The 13,840-nt window shown below is 47.3% G+C and overlaps 1 protein-coding gene across 6 annotated transcripts in view; it reads right to left on the bottom strand.

Moving 5' to 3' along the window:
- SLC12A8 (solute carrier family 12 member 8) overlaps window positions 1–13,840 on the bottom strand; it is a 46,610-nt gene that overhangs the window by 22,170 nt on the left and 10,600 nt on the right. For all 6 annotated transcript variants that reach the window (XR_007378442.1, XM_048952488.1, XM_048952491.1 and 3 more), the window contains one exon: window positions 12,576–12,807. Coding sequence is in view for 5 of the 6 variants with exons in the window: in XM_048952488.1 (XP_048808445.1) it covers window positions 12,576–12,807 (232 nt within the window). In the remaining variant the exon portion in view is untranslated. The remainder of the gene's footprint in view (window positions 1–12,575; window positions 12,808–13,840) is intronic.

Raw genomic sequence — 13,840 nt, 5'->3', positions numbered from 1 at the left:
AAGAACTCAAACCAAAAGCTTGCAGAACCTCACCAGACACAATCTCCTTCTCTGTGAATAGACCATCTCTGACTGGGGTCTTCCAGATGGACTTGGGGCCTATACAACTAAATGACAAGCTGATGCAGGCAGCTTGATTAATTGAATCACAGAACAGCCCAGGCTGGAAGGGACTTGAAAGATCACCAGGTACAACCTTTGTGTCTCCTTTTTCATATCAAAGGCCAAGTACATAACCAGACTGTTTTCTGTATAACCACTTTGGCCATGCCACGGCCGAAGGGAGATTCTGAGACCCTTCAGTCCCTCATCTGACCTGCAGAGGAAGAAAGGAAGCAGGAAACATCTGAACTGCAACCCCCGCCCACTAGTTTCTACACAGCTCTTAGTATTAAGGTTTCTGAGAGACAAAGAAAAAAAGACCTGTACTCAGGTCCAGCTTACACAATTAGGTGGGATACGGTCAAATAACTCCCTGTGTTATTAGCTATCATCCTCTGAGACAACCAGAACATATTAACACAATCAGATACCTTAAAGTTAAGGAGATGTGCAGAACGAAATACCTTAGCATTTGCAATCAGCACAATGAATGGACAGTATTGGTGCAACCAATCTCCACCAACCTTAAGGAGCCAAACGATTTCCCACACTCCTTTCATTTGCCTGCTGTTCCCTTTCCCATTTCATTCACCTAACTGTAAATCTTGGATGGCAGAGACTATCTGTATATATGCACACAGCCCGAAACAATGGCAGATGTTACTTGAACATGACAGCAACAGATTTGTTGAAAAAGTCACAGGATACACAAACTGCTCTGTCCCACTTCTATTTCCTTTTCTCGCAGCTTTGGTGGGACAGAGGAAGCCCAGCAATTCAAAATTTCCCCTTTATACAGGATCAGGAGCTTTCTACCTCTATTAAAGAAAAGTTCATCCAAATGTTACTTCTTATGCTAGCCTCATTTTTCAGTCAGTCACCCTCCTGTAAAACAGAATGCAGGTCCCTTTTGATCAGTTTTACGCCATGCTGGGCAACGACCATCAATTTAAGTCAACTCCCTACACACAACTCAGAGCTGAGCGCACCATGCTGTGAACATCTCCTGGCTGTCATCGTGCCCACCACTGTGGCAAGCCTGGCCACCCTTTGTCAGTCATATCAACAGTCCTAGTTGTAGCTAATGGGGCAATTGGGCTGAAAATCATCCAAAACAAAACAGGAATCAGCAACTGAGACCCATTGGTTAAATCAACAGAGCACTCACTCGGGTGTTCATGGAGTCAATTATCCACATCCCATTTAAAATGCACTTCAAAAGGCCGCACTTCGGAAGGAGGAGGGAAGGAAACGCCATAGGGTCTATATTTGGCTCTCTGATTTCCCAACAAGGCATAATCGGTTTTTAATTTTTGCAAGAGGATCTCTTCCCTTTAGCTAACTGCTGGGCATGTGAGATGCAAGCCGTACCCCTCCCTCCTCCTGTATCACTCACGACAAAATTTCTGCTCTCCGTTAATTTATGTGACCCCACAGCCTTTAAATCATGCCCTTAATGAGCCTGATTCCTGCTGGTCTGCAGTGGGCTGGATTGAAGGGGGATCAACAATCTTCCCTGTGTCATGCTACAAGGCAAAGACGCCGATTCCTTCCTTGTGCTGTCTCAGCCTTAGGGGAAAAGAACAATAAGAAGCAGTAACAATTTATTTACATCATTAGATACTCAAAAGAAGAAGGCAAATAATGGATTTCTCAAGTGGCTGAGCTGAAGTAAGTAAGAGAAGGGGGAAAAATTGACTTAAACCAATATCTGAATTACTTCTGTGACGTTTGATAAATTAAAACACTAAAAAGCTTTAGGTTCAAGGCAAACTATTTTGCTCAACCTCAAAAGATTTATTCTCATTTTGGGATTCTAATTGATTTATTTTCCCTTTTTTTTTTTTTTTTAAAAAAAGAAGATTTTGAGTCTATTTCAAATGAAAAATGTCACTGTAGGGAAAAAGAAATTGGATTTTGAATCTAGATGAAACATTTTAACATTTCCATGGCACAGTGTTTCATTTCAATGTCTCTGTGAAATGTTTCATCATTTTCTGATCTTTTTTCTTGTGTGTTTGGAGAAAAATCTTCATAGATATAACTCATTCCAGTAAACTCAATGCAAATCTAAGCACATTCTTTGAATTTAAAAGAGTGTATTCCCTAAGTTACCCATTTCTGGCAAGCTTTATTTGTTGCAAAGACCTCACCTAACATCCTTTCAGTTGCCCTTATTAAAATGAAATAGCAAACAACAAAACAACACCTAGAACATACTAGGCAGAAGAGGCTCCAGGATGAGCATCCTCACCCCCAAGCACTACAAAGCCAACTGGGGATTCCCGTGGAGACCCCAGGCAGAGGCAGTGGCCTCCTCCCTCCATCCCAGCTGTGTTTTGGGCTTACTTCTTGCTCTTTTTCTCTCCCCAGCAGTGGGGATGAAAGTATCTGAGCAGGCTTCCCTTGCTCAGGGCACAACTCAAAAGGCCAGAGAAGGAATGGGATGTGATGGTGGCAGTGCGGGGTCAGCTCATTACACAAATGCACACAGACAACCTGGAGCTCATTACAGATTATTCAAGTCCTGGCCAAATTCAATAAGCCTGTTCACAAGCTTAAGGTTAAGTAAACCCTGGCCTGGAGGCAGGCCTGACCACGGAGCGAAATAATGCAAAATGGAAAACTACCTTAAGAAACAGCTCCCTGAAGGCTGTCAAGTACCGCGCTCTGCTTGTGATTAGAGACTTTAATTATGAAGGTGGATACTGAAGGCTTCAAGTGCTGGGATCTTTTTCTTTTCCTAAATAAGTAGGTCCACACATTCCTGCCTGAAAAGCCACAGAGAGGCACTTACTGAGATGTGCTTGCAGAGGAACAGCTGGAAGCGTTTGTCTTGCAGCACACTGCCCAGCTCCGAACCCAGCATTTCCAAGATCCTGTGTGATATGCCATGTGGAGAGCCAAAAAGTAATTACAGAGCCTTGGCATAATTATCTCCTCTCTCTCACTTTCCCTCTTCTGTCACAAGCTCCAAGATCCAGCCATTCCCACTGGCCACCACTGAGATCCCTCCCAGTGCGGGGTCCCATGGGGGCACTGGAGGTTTCTGGGGACATCGGCATGGAGGAGGCAGACACAGTTCGTACACCCAGTCCCACAGATAAAACTTCACTCCTTCTTGACACAGTTGTGTTATTCTCCCTCCTTGTCCCCTTAGCCAAGGACAAGGTACAAGAGCAGGATTTATGGGCTGGGGACAAGGCATGTCACTTTGGTAGCTCTTGAAAGTTGTGGTCAATCAGGTTGAGTGGCCTAAAGCAAATTCATTTCTATGCAGGTCTGTACACCCAAGTGCTGTGTACTGCAGAGGACTGAAATTATCTCCTGAAGCCCTTGCAACACTATTCTTCCCCCACCCGTAGATGAAATCTGTCTTCGGATAGTCTGGTGGCCACCAAACTCACCCAAACCCACTACCAACCACAAGAACAGCAGCTTCCCACACCAAGGGAAGTTCAACTCACTGTGAGCTGGAATTCAAGGCTGTGCAACGCAGAAGCAGATTTCCACCAGCACAGCTGAGGAGATGGGGGTCTGGAGAGCCAGGAATGCAAAGCACTGACAAAGGCAGAGCCGTGCTGGCAGGTTCTGAGAACAAACATAACCTTTGCTGAACTCGCACAGATACAAAAATGCTTTCACATTTTTTCAGGACATCTTCTGCTTCACTGTTGGATGTGTGTACTTCAGCTGGAAGGCTGGGAAAGAACATAAATAAAGGGGAAGAGCTGCAGGGGGGAAATGGAGGTGAGGGGGCTGAGGAGAGATGGGTGGCCTCACTGGTACCTGGGGACTGACACACCCATGGAATCAAATGCATTTCAGTTACCTTTTTCTTTGTCAATCCCACAGCTCCTGCCTGACCTGCTGGTTCAATGATGATCACATCCATCTGTCCCAGAGCACACCAGAGCCCCATCTCAGCCCCAGCACCCCAAACCTGAGGGATTTGAGTAGGCAGTTCTTGGATGCATGCAGGTCAATGATTATACATGATAAAATCACAGCTATTATAGACTCAACACCACAATTTCATCACCAAATTCCAGCTTGACACATCTGTCACCAGATGAGTTTCCTTCACCCTGCTGCTGTTGTGAAAATGGGTTCAATGCCAGGAAGCACAGAACAAAACCCATGGGTTGAAGTGATTTCACAGCTCCAGTAAAAGAAAAAAAAAAAACAGGTCCAAAAATGGAGCTGGGTGCCACAGCTGGCATCTTCCCAGCCAGAGCAGGAGCACAAGAGCAGAGCAGAGCTCAGCTCCTCTCCTGGCTTCCTGGAGAGCCAGCTTTGTAAGTCAGGACAAGCTGCAGAAGTGTGTTTAAATGCATCACTATTGCAAGGAACAAGAAGTAGCAATATTTTATTCTACAGAAAGAAAAAAAACAACTTGGCAAAACACAGAGAGAAGGATCAGAGCATTTTTAAAGGAAGGAGGAAAGGAGTTCCCTTGTCCGAGACCTTCTCTGCACCCATAATAATAAGCGCGGCAAACCCAAAATGAGAGATTATATAAAGCCTGTAATTGAAGGAGTGAAAGCCACAGTTAAAACAATCTAAAAAGAACAAGCCCTGAGAAATGCAACCCGAATCCCTTATCTTTTGATGGAAAAGAATGTGCTCCCTTAGATTAATGACGTGTTTACCCAAAAGGAAATCACCGCCCTTCTGAAGCAGCGAGTGTTTGTTCCTCCCAAGTCCCTGTTTTCTGATCCAGCGCTGATCTCCCAAACCTCCTGTTTAAAGCCAGCACACAATGCAGCTTCCTGCAGCGGCAGCCCTGAGCAATCCCAGCCTTAACCCTCTCCCAAAAACCACCCTCAGCTGCACCTGTTGGGGAAGATCAGAGGGTGTTTGGGTCCTGCCTCAGCACAGGGACAGCCATTTGCAGCGTGGCTGCCAGCAACGCTGCTGCAGAGCAATCAATCAGCCCAAATATTATTATTACTTCTTTTTTTTTTGCAATATATCAGCAAAAATATTTCTGTTGTGAGTGGACAAATGAGCATGCAGCGTGACAGCATTTGCAAAGGGAAGTGTGAGGATACAGCAGAGCATCCTGCTGCCTTGTCTGGGGTGCTCTGAAAAAGGCTGACTGCTGGATGCTGCAATACGCTGGTGTGCTGTGACAGGCATGGAGGTGCACAGATCAAGGCACTGGAAACTCACACCAAAGCAAAGAAGTGCACTGGGGCAACTTTGTAAAACACACACACATGTGCAAAACTCCGCAATATAAGCAAACAAGCCAAAAACACACACGGGGACTATCAGTTCCTTGTATGCATGGTAAATCCAAGTATTTCCTAGAACCACAGAATCGTTTGGGTTGGAAGGCACGTTTGAGATCATCCAGTTCCAACCCCTTGCTATCAGCAGCAATACTTCTCTTTAGATCAAGTTGAGGGAAGCTCTATCACAGCCCCATCCAAACTGGCCTTGAATGCTTCCAGAGATGGGGCATCCACAACCACACTGGGCACCTGTTCCACCTCACCGCCCTCACAGGATCTGGATCTTTTTTGTCTGCCCTGTGACCCCAAAAGGGTCCAAGGGTGTGTGACCTGCAATAAATGCATCCCATGGGTGCCAGCTCTCATCTCCTCATGTCACAGGAACCTTGGCACATCCTGGCTACAAGAGCTCATGGGCAGAGGTCATGGGCATCTTCATCCCCCAGAGTTCAACAGGTCTGCAACAGTGGGAGCCGGCCAGCAGCTCAAAATAGCACAGAAGCCATAATAAACAAAGGGAGCTGCTTAAATCAGTCCCTGATGTTTGTGCTGATGAAGCAATGTTCATCCTTGGGTCACCATCCCCTCCTGCAGCCAGGCAGGAGCCCTGTGGAGGGAGCACTCTTTCCTGCCCCACTCCTGCTGCAGTGCCCCATGGACCAGCACCCACCTGCTTCACCTCCAACTGGCTCCTGGGGCATGGAGACATGGAAAACCAATGACATAAGCCTATGGGAGGAGCTGGTACTGTCATCTGGCATCTATGCTGGCTGAGCAGGTTGGTGATTTTGAACTGTTTTTTGCAAAAAGGCAAAAAAAGACCCAACAAAAGACATTTGTTGCAGGTAGAAAATCTGAAATCTTGGTTAGGAGGAAAAAAAAGAAAAAGAAAAATATTTTAATGTAGGTATTTATGAAGTCCACTTATGTTTTATATTACTTAATGCTAAGCATCAGTCTTGCCATAATACATAAAATACTTCCATGACTATTTTACATCTTGATGTGGTATCCGCTACCTGGCTTGTTCAGCACTGTTCAAACCTGCCAGAGGAAATGGTTTTGCTCATTACAAGGAGTACAAGAAGTAAACCATCCCTTGCTTCACCTTTTTCTAGGAAAATGTTTTGCATAAATGGGATACTTTATTTTGAGTGGTATTTCTTGGAAGCCATACCCAGAGTCCCTGTTGTGGGTGGCTCTGCAGAACTTCTCAGATGAAAAATTCCAGCTTTAAGAAACCAGAATTTGGGCTGAGCCAAGGCACAATTGGAGGAAAACAAATGGCACCGGAGCTGCAGAGGCGATGACACACATCCTCTGGGCTAGCTCGAGTGACCCTGTTCCTAGCTCAGAGCTACACTGGCTGCTGCCAGGGCCAAAGCCCAACCCACGTCAATTGAATCCAGTGCCTGATTTAATGGTTGGCAGCTCTGCCCAAGGCAGAGGGGTTGGAATCAGATGGTGTTTGAGGTCCTTTCCAACCCAAGCCATTCTATGATTCTATGAATCCCCACTTTCCCAGAGTCAGCAGTTGGCCACAGTGGAACAAAACCAACTACATCCTGCCATGATCTGCATGCTCTTGTGCTATACTCACGAGTAGAACATCCCACGCTCTCACGTTCAGATATATTATCTAGATGACAATGGTATTTAAAAGAGAACTATTCCATATATTTTTTTTTATTATTATTATTCTGTACCCAAACTGATTGATTTTTTTCTTATTTTATTTTGGGGAGGTTTTCAGTATCCTTGATAGAATTCACACAGCTACAGCTTAAAGCCTAGCTTCAGAACTGTGAATCAAAAATGTTTGATTTTGGAGAGGCTGAGCAAGACACTGTCACCTTAAAGGATTTTTTGTTGTCGTTTGTAGCCATTCACTGAATTCAGTTTAAATGGAAGGATACATTTTCCCTATTAAACCCACATTGCTCAGTGAACACATTTTTCCTTTGATAGAAAAGAAAACCAAGGAGAACCAGCAGGTCCCCGCACATACAACTGGGCTAAAATCTCTCACCTAAGGTCAAAGAAGGCCATGAACTGTTAACAGAAGCCAGCAGGGAAGACGATGAGCAGTAGATAAGAACCCATATCCTGCACAAAGTTTCCTCTGCAGCCCAGGACAGGAATGCAAATTAGAAGTGAAGTGGCTGCAGAAAGAATCCAATATCCAGAAATCATCTTTTTAAGTTAAACCCCTTAATAAGGAAAGCTGATTCAGGGCACAGCTGAACTGTGACAGGAATTAAATACTGCAGGGATGGAATACAAGGAGGCACAAAATCTCCATCATTTGAAAAGAATCATGCAGTGGTGCACACACAAAAAAATCAATGCAATTAAATAAAGCTGTCTAGTTTAAACACAGGGACAGGGAGAGATGGAGGGATTATGGGATGTTACACACCCAGACCATCTTGTGAGGTCCCTAGCATTAAACAATTAAACAAAAACAGAGAACCCAGAGATTTTATCGGAGAAAGCCCATGGGAAGGCAATGTCTAATAAGGGACAAATCCCAGGGCACCATGCTACAGCTGAGCCAGCTCCCTGCCAGTTTGGGGATCCGCCAACAGGCAGCATGGGCAGCAAGAGCATCCACCAATGAAGCCACTGAGGTGTTTTAGGGTTTAGTTGCAAGCTCGATGGAGATGAGCTTAGCAGTGCCTCGCAGGGAAACAGCAAAGGAAGTAAAGGTTAAACGAACCATGTACAAAATCGCCTCGATAAATCATGAGGGTTATCACCTATCCTGCAGCAGGGGGATACAGCAGCAGTGTTTATCACACCCGTACTATCACAGGCTGAACCAACAGCCTAATTCCTACTGCTGTGGCTATTAAATGAATTAAAAACTAACACCTATAAGACAAAAGCAAACCCTCTGCTGCTCCAGGGATAGACATGAGGCAGCCCTGTCTCCCAGCCTGCCCCTGAGTGCAATGGCATGCTGTAGGGTATCGACCAACATTAGGACCGTCCCCTACAGTACACACTCTAAAGATGAAATTTGCTCCTGTATGGACAAAACTCAAGGGGAGCACCACAGGTGTTCAGCGAGGTTCAATACAAAAAAAAAAAAAAAAAAGGATATCAGCAGGTTCTCAAGTCCTTGGGAGACTCAAAGCTTCAGCAGCAGTAATCAGGGAACAGCCTGGGATAGTTGTGACTGGAACACTGAATCCCCTTATAACCTGCTTTCCAGCCTGGATGCTCGAGGTCCGGCCAGCAGGGACAGGGCAAGAGAACAGCAATCCAGGTGGCTGCAGATTCTGAAGAAAATCCATAAGAAAGGAAAAGACAGCATCCTGCTCCCATCCCTGAGCTTTCATCCCTTCCTCACCACCGCTGCGGGAGATGCTGCTGGCTGCTGGGGACGTGGTGGAAACACACCATGCAGAAAACTGACAGGTCAAGCTACATTTTTTATCTTTCTTTTTTTTTTTTTTTAAAACCAAATTGCCTTAAACACCTACTTCAGAGAGACTGATGTAGCTTTCCTGTCCATACCTAAACAAGCCCCCCTAACAATGTTATCACTTTTCAAAACACATCTGTGCTGCAGCTCCTAGCCCAGACAATTGGCAGGTAACCAGTTAATAAATTTCTTCTCCAGACTGTTGAATAGGCTGGCCTCCACTCAAAGGTGATGTCACTCCAATTCAATGTGCTATAATTGGAAAAACCTGGGGAAAGCAATCGCGTGTTTTTTAATAAATAAAGATCGCATTAGCAGCCTCCTGCTTTTATTCGCCACTAGCTCTACCTTGTTCAGTAGCAAAGTGGGATTTTCTGCTGCCACTCACTCCATGATTCTTACTTGGAATATGATGCCAGTTTCCAGATGTGTTTCAAGCCAGGAAGTCAGCAATCAGCCTGGATAAAGCCTCTGGGATTAGCTGCAGATCATCTTCTGACACACACATCCTTCCTGCACCCTCTCTTAGAAAATGGGCACACCCCTCGTGCCCAAAAATACAATAGAGAACAGCCCAGGCCAAGCAAAATCCTCTGATTAGGAAGCTTTGATCATTTCCATGTTAAATATACGCGAATACATTTAATTGATTCAATCCATCAAAGTCTCCAAAGCATTTTAGGGATCTTTACAGCACCGATGTGTTTACAAACACATCATTTTAATAGTTGCAGGTTCCCTTTCTGCTAGAGCAGCCCCATGCAAATGTCCCCTTCGGTCCCCTCCCCTGGCAGAAGAGAGAGCATCAGCTCTCCCAGGCAGCCATGAGACGCCCAATGAGGAGAAATCCTTCACAAGGCTCATCCTTAGAGGAAGAAGTGAGGATAAACGCTTTTCTGAGCTCCGTGAGAATACTGTCAAAAGGCTACAACAGAAGCGGGTGACACGAAGGATGTGGTTTGTGTGAAGAATAATCCCAACCAGCAGCTCTCTGGCAGCAGCACACCCAGGGGCTGCAGGGGGTTGGATGCAAGCAGGGGTTATGCTCGGGGCCCCAGAGGGCTGCAAAGACTCCCAGCAGCCCCAGCATGATGAGGGACTGCCTGGGCTCCACCAGGAGAGAGGCTCGGCTCCTGGACAAGCTGCAGGAGGGGAGCCCCAGCCCAAGCAAACCTCAGGCCTTGCTCACTCAAGCAGACCCCCACCCTCCTATTATCTAACACCCTGCCAACAGAATCCATATTTTTAATTCTTTCCCTCTTCTAAGAACATTAAAGAAGCTGTTGTTGGGGGGCACTTTTGCTTGTACTGCGACTCCTTTCATCTCACCACCAAAACAAAGCACAACCCAATTACACCAGATCTCCCCCCAAATAACCCCACCCCTCCCCATTTGCTCCCACAGAGCCGCTGGGCTGTAGCAGGGTACCTGTGAGCAACTGCCAAAACAGGAAAGCAGGCGCCTAATTGAAGGGAGTATTTGGGAGTCACCCTACACAAAAATTAGCAGAGATATGCTAGGAAAATAAAAGTGTGGGCACTAACAGCAGTCTTATCTTCTTTTTCCATGACTCTAATGCTCAGTACGTGAAGAGGCCAAAAAGTTTCACACGATGTTCTGAGGAGTTGGTTGTGGACAGACAGCATCCTCTCTTTTATGTTCACTGCTCCCCCTTAGAGTAACACAGACTGGTTTTGAAGCAAGGATCTACAGCATTTATGCAAGGCAAGAAACCCAAGCACCCTAGTTCTGCCTGCAACACGTTATTCAGCAGCATAGTGGACACAAGGTCCCATCTGTCTGCTCTCAATTCACCTGCATTAGGTTTAGCAAGAAGAGAAAGCCATGAGGAGACATGGGGGGGAGAGAGGGGAGGGGGTGGCAGGCTACATGAGGGTGACCATTTCTGGAGGTGACACTGAGCTTGGGTTGGTTCAGAGCCTGGCAGAAAGATGGCATGGGAGCCCCTCTCCTTACCACCTACCCCCTTCCTTACCATCTACCCCTCACAGTAATCTGGGACTATGTCCATCACTGGGGAAGCACTGGCTGGATCCAATGGGGAAATTTAGAGTTCCATGGCCCCCAAAGGAAGCTCTGGATCTTGGGACCATGCCAATGTCTGGGGCTAAGCAGGAGGGATGCTGCAGCCTGGTGGCACCTGGGCAAGGCAAGTCTGATTCTGAGTGCCAGTGATTCTCACCTTTTGTTTGCTTGTTTGTTTTCCCCTGCACCTAAATACACAAATGCTTTTCCTGCCTTTGCTCTTTACAGCTTCTCCATGCAGTGCCTCTCAGGATTCCTGGCTCTACTCCGAGGTTGAACCCCACAGCCTCCACAGGGACAGCCACATCTGGAGAAGGGACCGCAGCTCCCCACAGCAAGCCGTGGAGAGGGAAAGGAGAAAGCAGCGGGAAGTCCTGCTGAGAACCCCTTTTGTCTAAATAGGGCCTGTCCTCCGACTAAAAATAAAGGCTAACCACAGGAAGGGAGTGAGAGCTTGGCCCACATCCCGTGTTGTGCATGCCTGGGTGTGAGGTTGAGGAACAGGGGGGGACAAGCGAGGGGCCCCCACCCAGCGCAACCACACATGGGCTCGGGCGCCAGGCCCTTGGGATGGACAGGCACACTCATGGAGGTTAAACCCAAGCAGACAGTGCTTGGCGGCGGCACAGACCTCCAGCATCTTTCCCGACCTGCTCACACCCCTCCCAGCATGGGTGGGAAGGCGCTCTGCTAACGGGTGCACAGGAGAGGCCCAGGCCCACAGAGGCCATGCTCACTGTTGGTGCTGACGCACCACTCAGAGGCCTGCTGGGGAAATGCAGCACCCAGCCCAAGCTCAGACCATCCTCTTAAACAGAAGCTGAATTAAAAAAAAAAAAAAAAAAAAAAAAAAACCAAAAAAACAACACAGAAGCTAACAAAAAACCTTCATTCTCTTTCCTTATAGGTCTCTGGGTCTATACAAAGGTCACCCCTGAGCACTAAGGGAATGCAAACCCTCATGGTTTCCTTTAGAAAAGGACTTCTGCGCACAGCAGCTGCTTGGAGCAGGCTAGCTGCTTTCCCTTCAAGATATGCCAACTATTCCACACTGAACACATGCTAAATATGAAATGCAGATGCCTTTCCACAAGCTGCTTTAGCGGGTTTCTTGAACTTTCCCCCCTTACGATGCTTTTTGATGCAGCAGAACTCAAGAAAAAGGTGACACCTTCTGTTTACTCAGCTAATTACACTTAGTGACTGCTGCAGGGCTGGCTGCAGTGCTCATGAGCATCTTATAGCCTGCGGTGGGCTCCCAACCAGCATCTCTAGGGATGAAGACACAGAGAGGGGAAGGGTGCTCAGGGAACTCCATCCCTCTGCCTTGCCCATCCCCAGCTGCCCCTACTACCTGCCTCACGCTGGGCACCCCACAGCAGGCTGCTCTTAGGCTGGGGAAAGGTAACAGAGGATACTCTTCCAAACCCCAGCACCTTCCTTCTCCATACCACTAGCCTCTGCCCTGGGCAAGGAATTCAGCAGTGCTTTCTCAGCTGGGCAGCCCAGAGCTAGTGTCAGCTGCACATCACACTGCCAAGGCTTAAAGGATGCCCCAGGCTTCCAGAGAAAAAACTCCTCCATACAAAGTTGTAATGGTCATGGGCAATCTGCTCTAAGAGGCCCTGCTGCCACATCTGTTAGCCCTGAGCACTACCTCTGCCCGGATGCGTGTGTACGTTCACAAAGTTGCCATACAGAAAACCCCAGAAGAACCAACACCCATTTCCCCAGTGCTCAGGACCGTCAGCTTTACCCGGATCAAGGTGTGAAAAGGACCCGATGACAAAGTCCAGCGTTGAGACAGCCAGCAGGAAGAGCAGCAGGAGCTGGAGGCGGATGATCCACTTCACCCCTGCCAGGTTGATCCCGAGCAGCCCCAGCAGCACTGCCAGGGAAATGCCTCGCACTGCCCAGATGTTGCTGAGGTTCAGTACATCCGCGATGGATTCTGCAAAGCCAGTGATGTACATGGCACCTGCAACACACTGAAGGACAGAGGTCTGTGAGCACCCTGTGGGTGCAGTGCCCCTGTGACTCTGGCCTACAGGCACTGAACCCTACTGCCACAACAGAGGACACTGTCAAGGCAGTTTGGGTAAGATACTGTATGTACTGCCTGAGTCAACACAGTAGCAACCAGCAACTTTCCCCTCGCTTTAAAATGTGCCTCCAATTAACATTCCAAGAGAAACCTCTCTGGCTTATCCGAGGAAGAAGAGGATGAGTTAATCTTTTTAGCTTCTTCTATTTCTCTGAAAGAAAGGCTCCTAGTTAAGCACCTGCCTGAACAGCAGCCACATGCTTCTCCCCTCCCTGCTTCCTAGGGTGTACTTTTAACTCTGTATTTAGCTTGGATGTAAAGCCTGATGCTTCACTGGCTCCCTGTCTCCTGGAAGGGAGCCTGCACATTTGAGGAGTGCATATTGTGCAGTCCGTGCTCCCCAAGCACTTGGGAAACCTGTTTATTTCCCTTACTCTTCCTGGGTGGCCAGCAGTCCATATGATGGGACATCCGCAGCACAAGAAAACAGCTGCAGGTTCAGCCCTCAGATCACCCTGTGGGGCAGCAACCCCAATTCTAGAGGTTTCCAGGACGGGCATTTCAGCAGCACTCCCTTTCAGCACACAGCATAGCTGGCAAACCAAGCTAGGGTATGCAGTTGCACATCAGCACCAGCAAGGGTTGTTAGGAGGACACTCAGAAAGGAGCAGAGCAGGAAGGAGCTTCAACATCTCAAACATCCTTGAAGCCTACCCTTCAATAAAACACGGTATCTGCAGATCAGGGGTCAAGTGTCTGTGAAGTCCCCAGTCCACCTTGCACAGTAACAAGATACCACCCCACTGGCCCTGCAACAAGGGGTTCTTTCTTGGGGCTTGAACTACCTATCTTGAAATCAGAACAGAATGTCTAGGCTGAATGCTTGCAGAAATCAGTTCCTTAAGAGCCTTTGCAAGACACACACTTTGCTGGCTGAAGAACATAACAGATTTGTAACACCCAGACAAGTGCTACCT

This window comes from Lagopus muta, chromosome 8 (genome assembly GCF_023343835.1).
Source record: "Lagopus muta isolate bLagMut1 chromosome 8, bLagMut1 primary, whole genome shotgun sequence".
NCBI classification, from domain to species: Eukaryota; Metazoa; Chordata; class Aves; order Galliformes; family Phasianidae; genus Lagopus; species Lagopus muta.
This window is presented reverse-complemented; position numbering and strand designations above follow the sequence as displayed.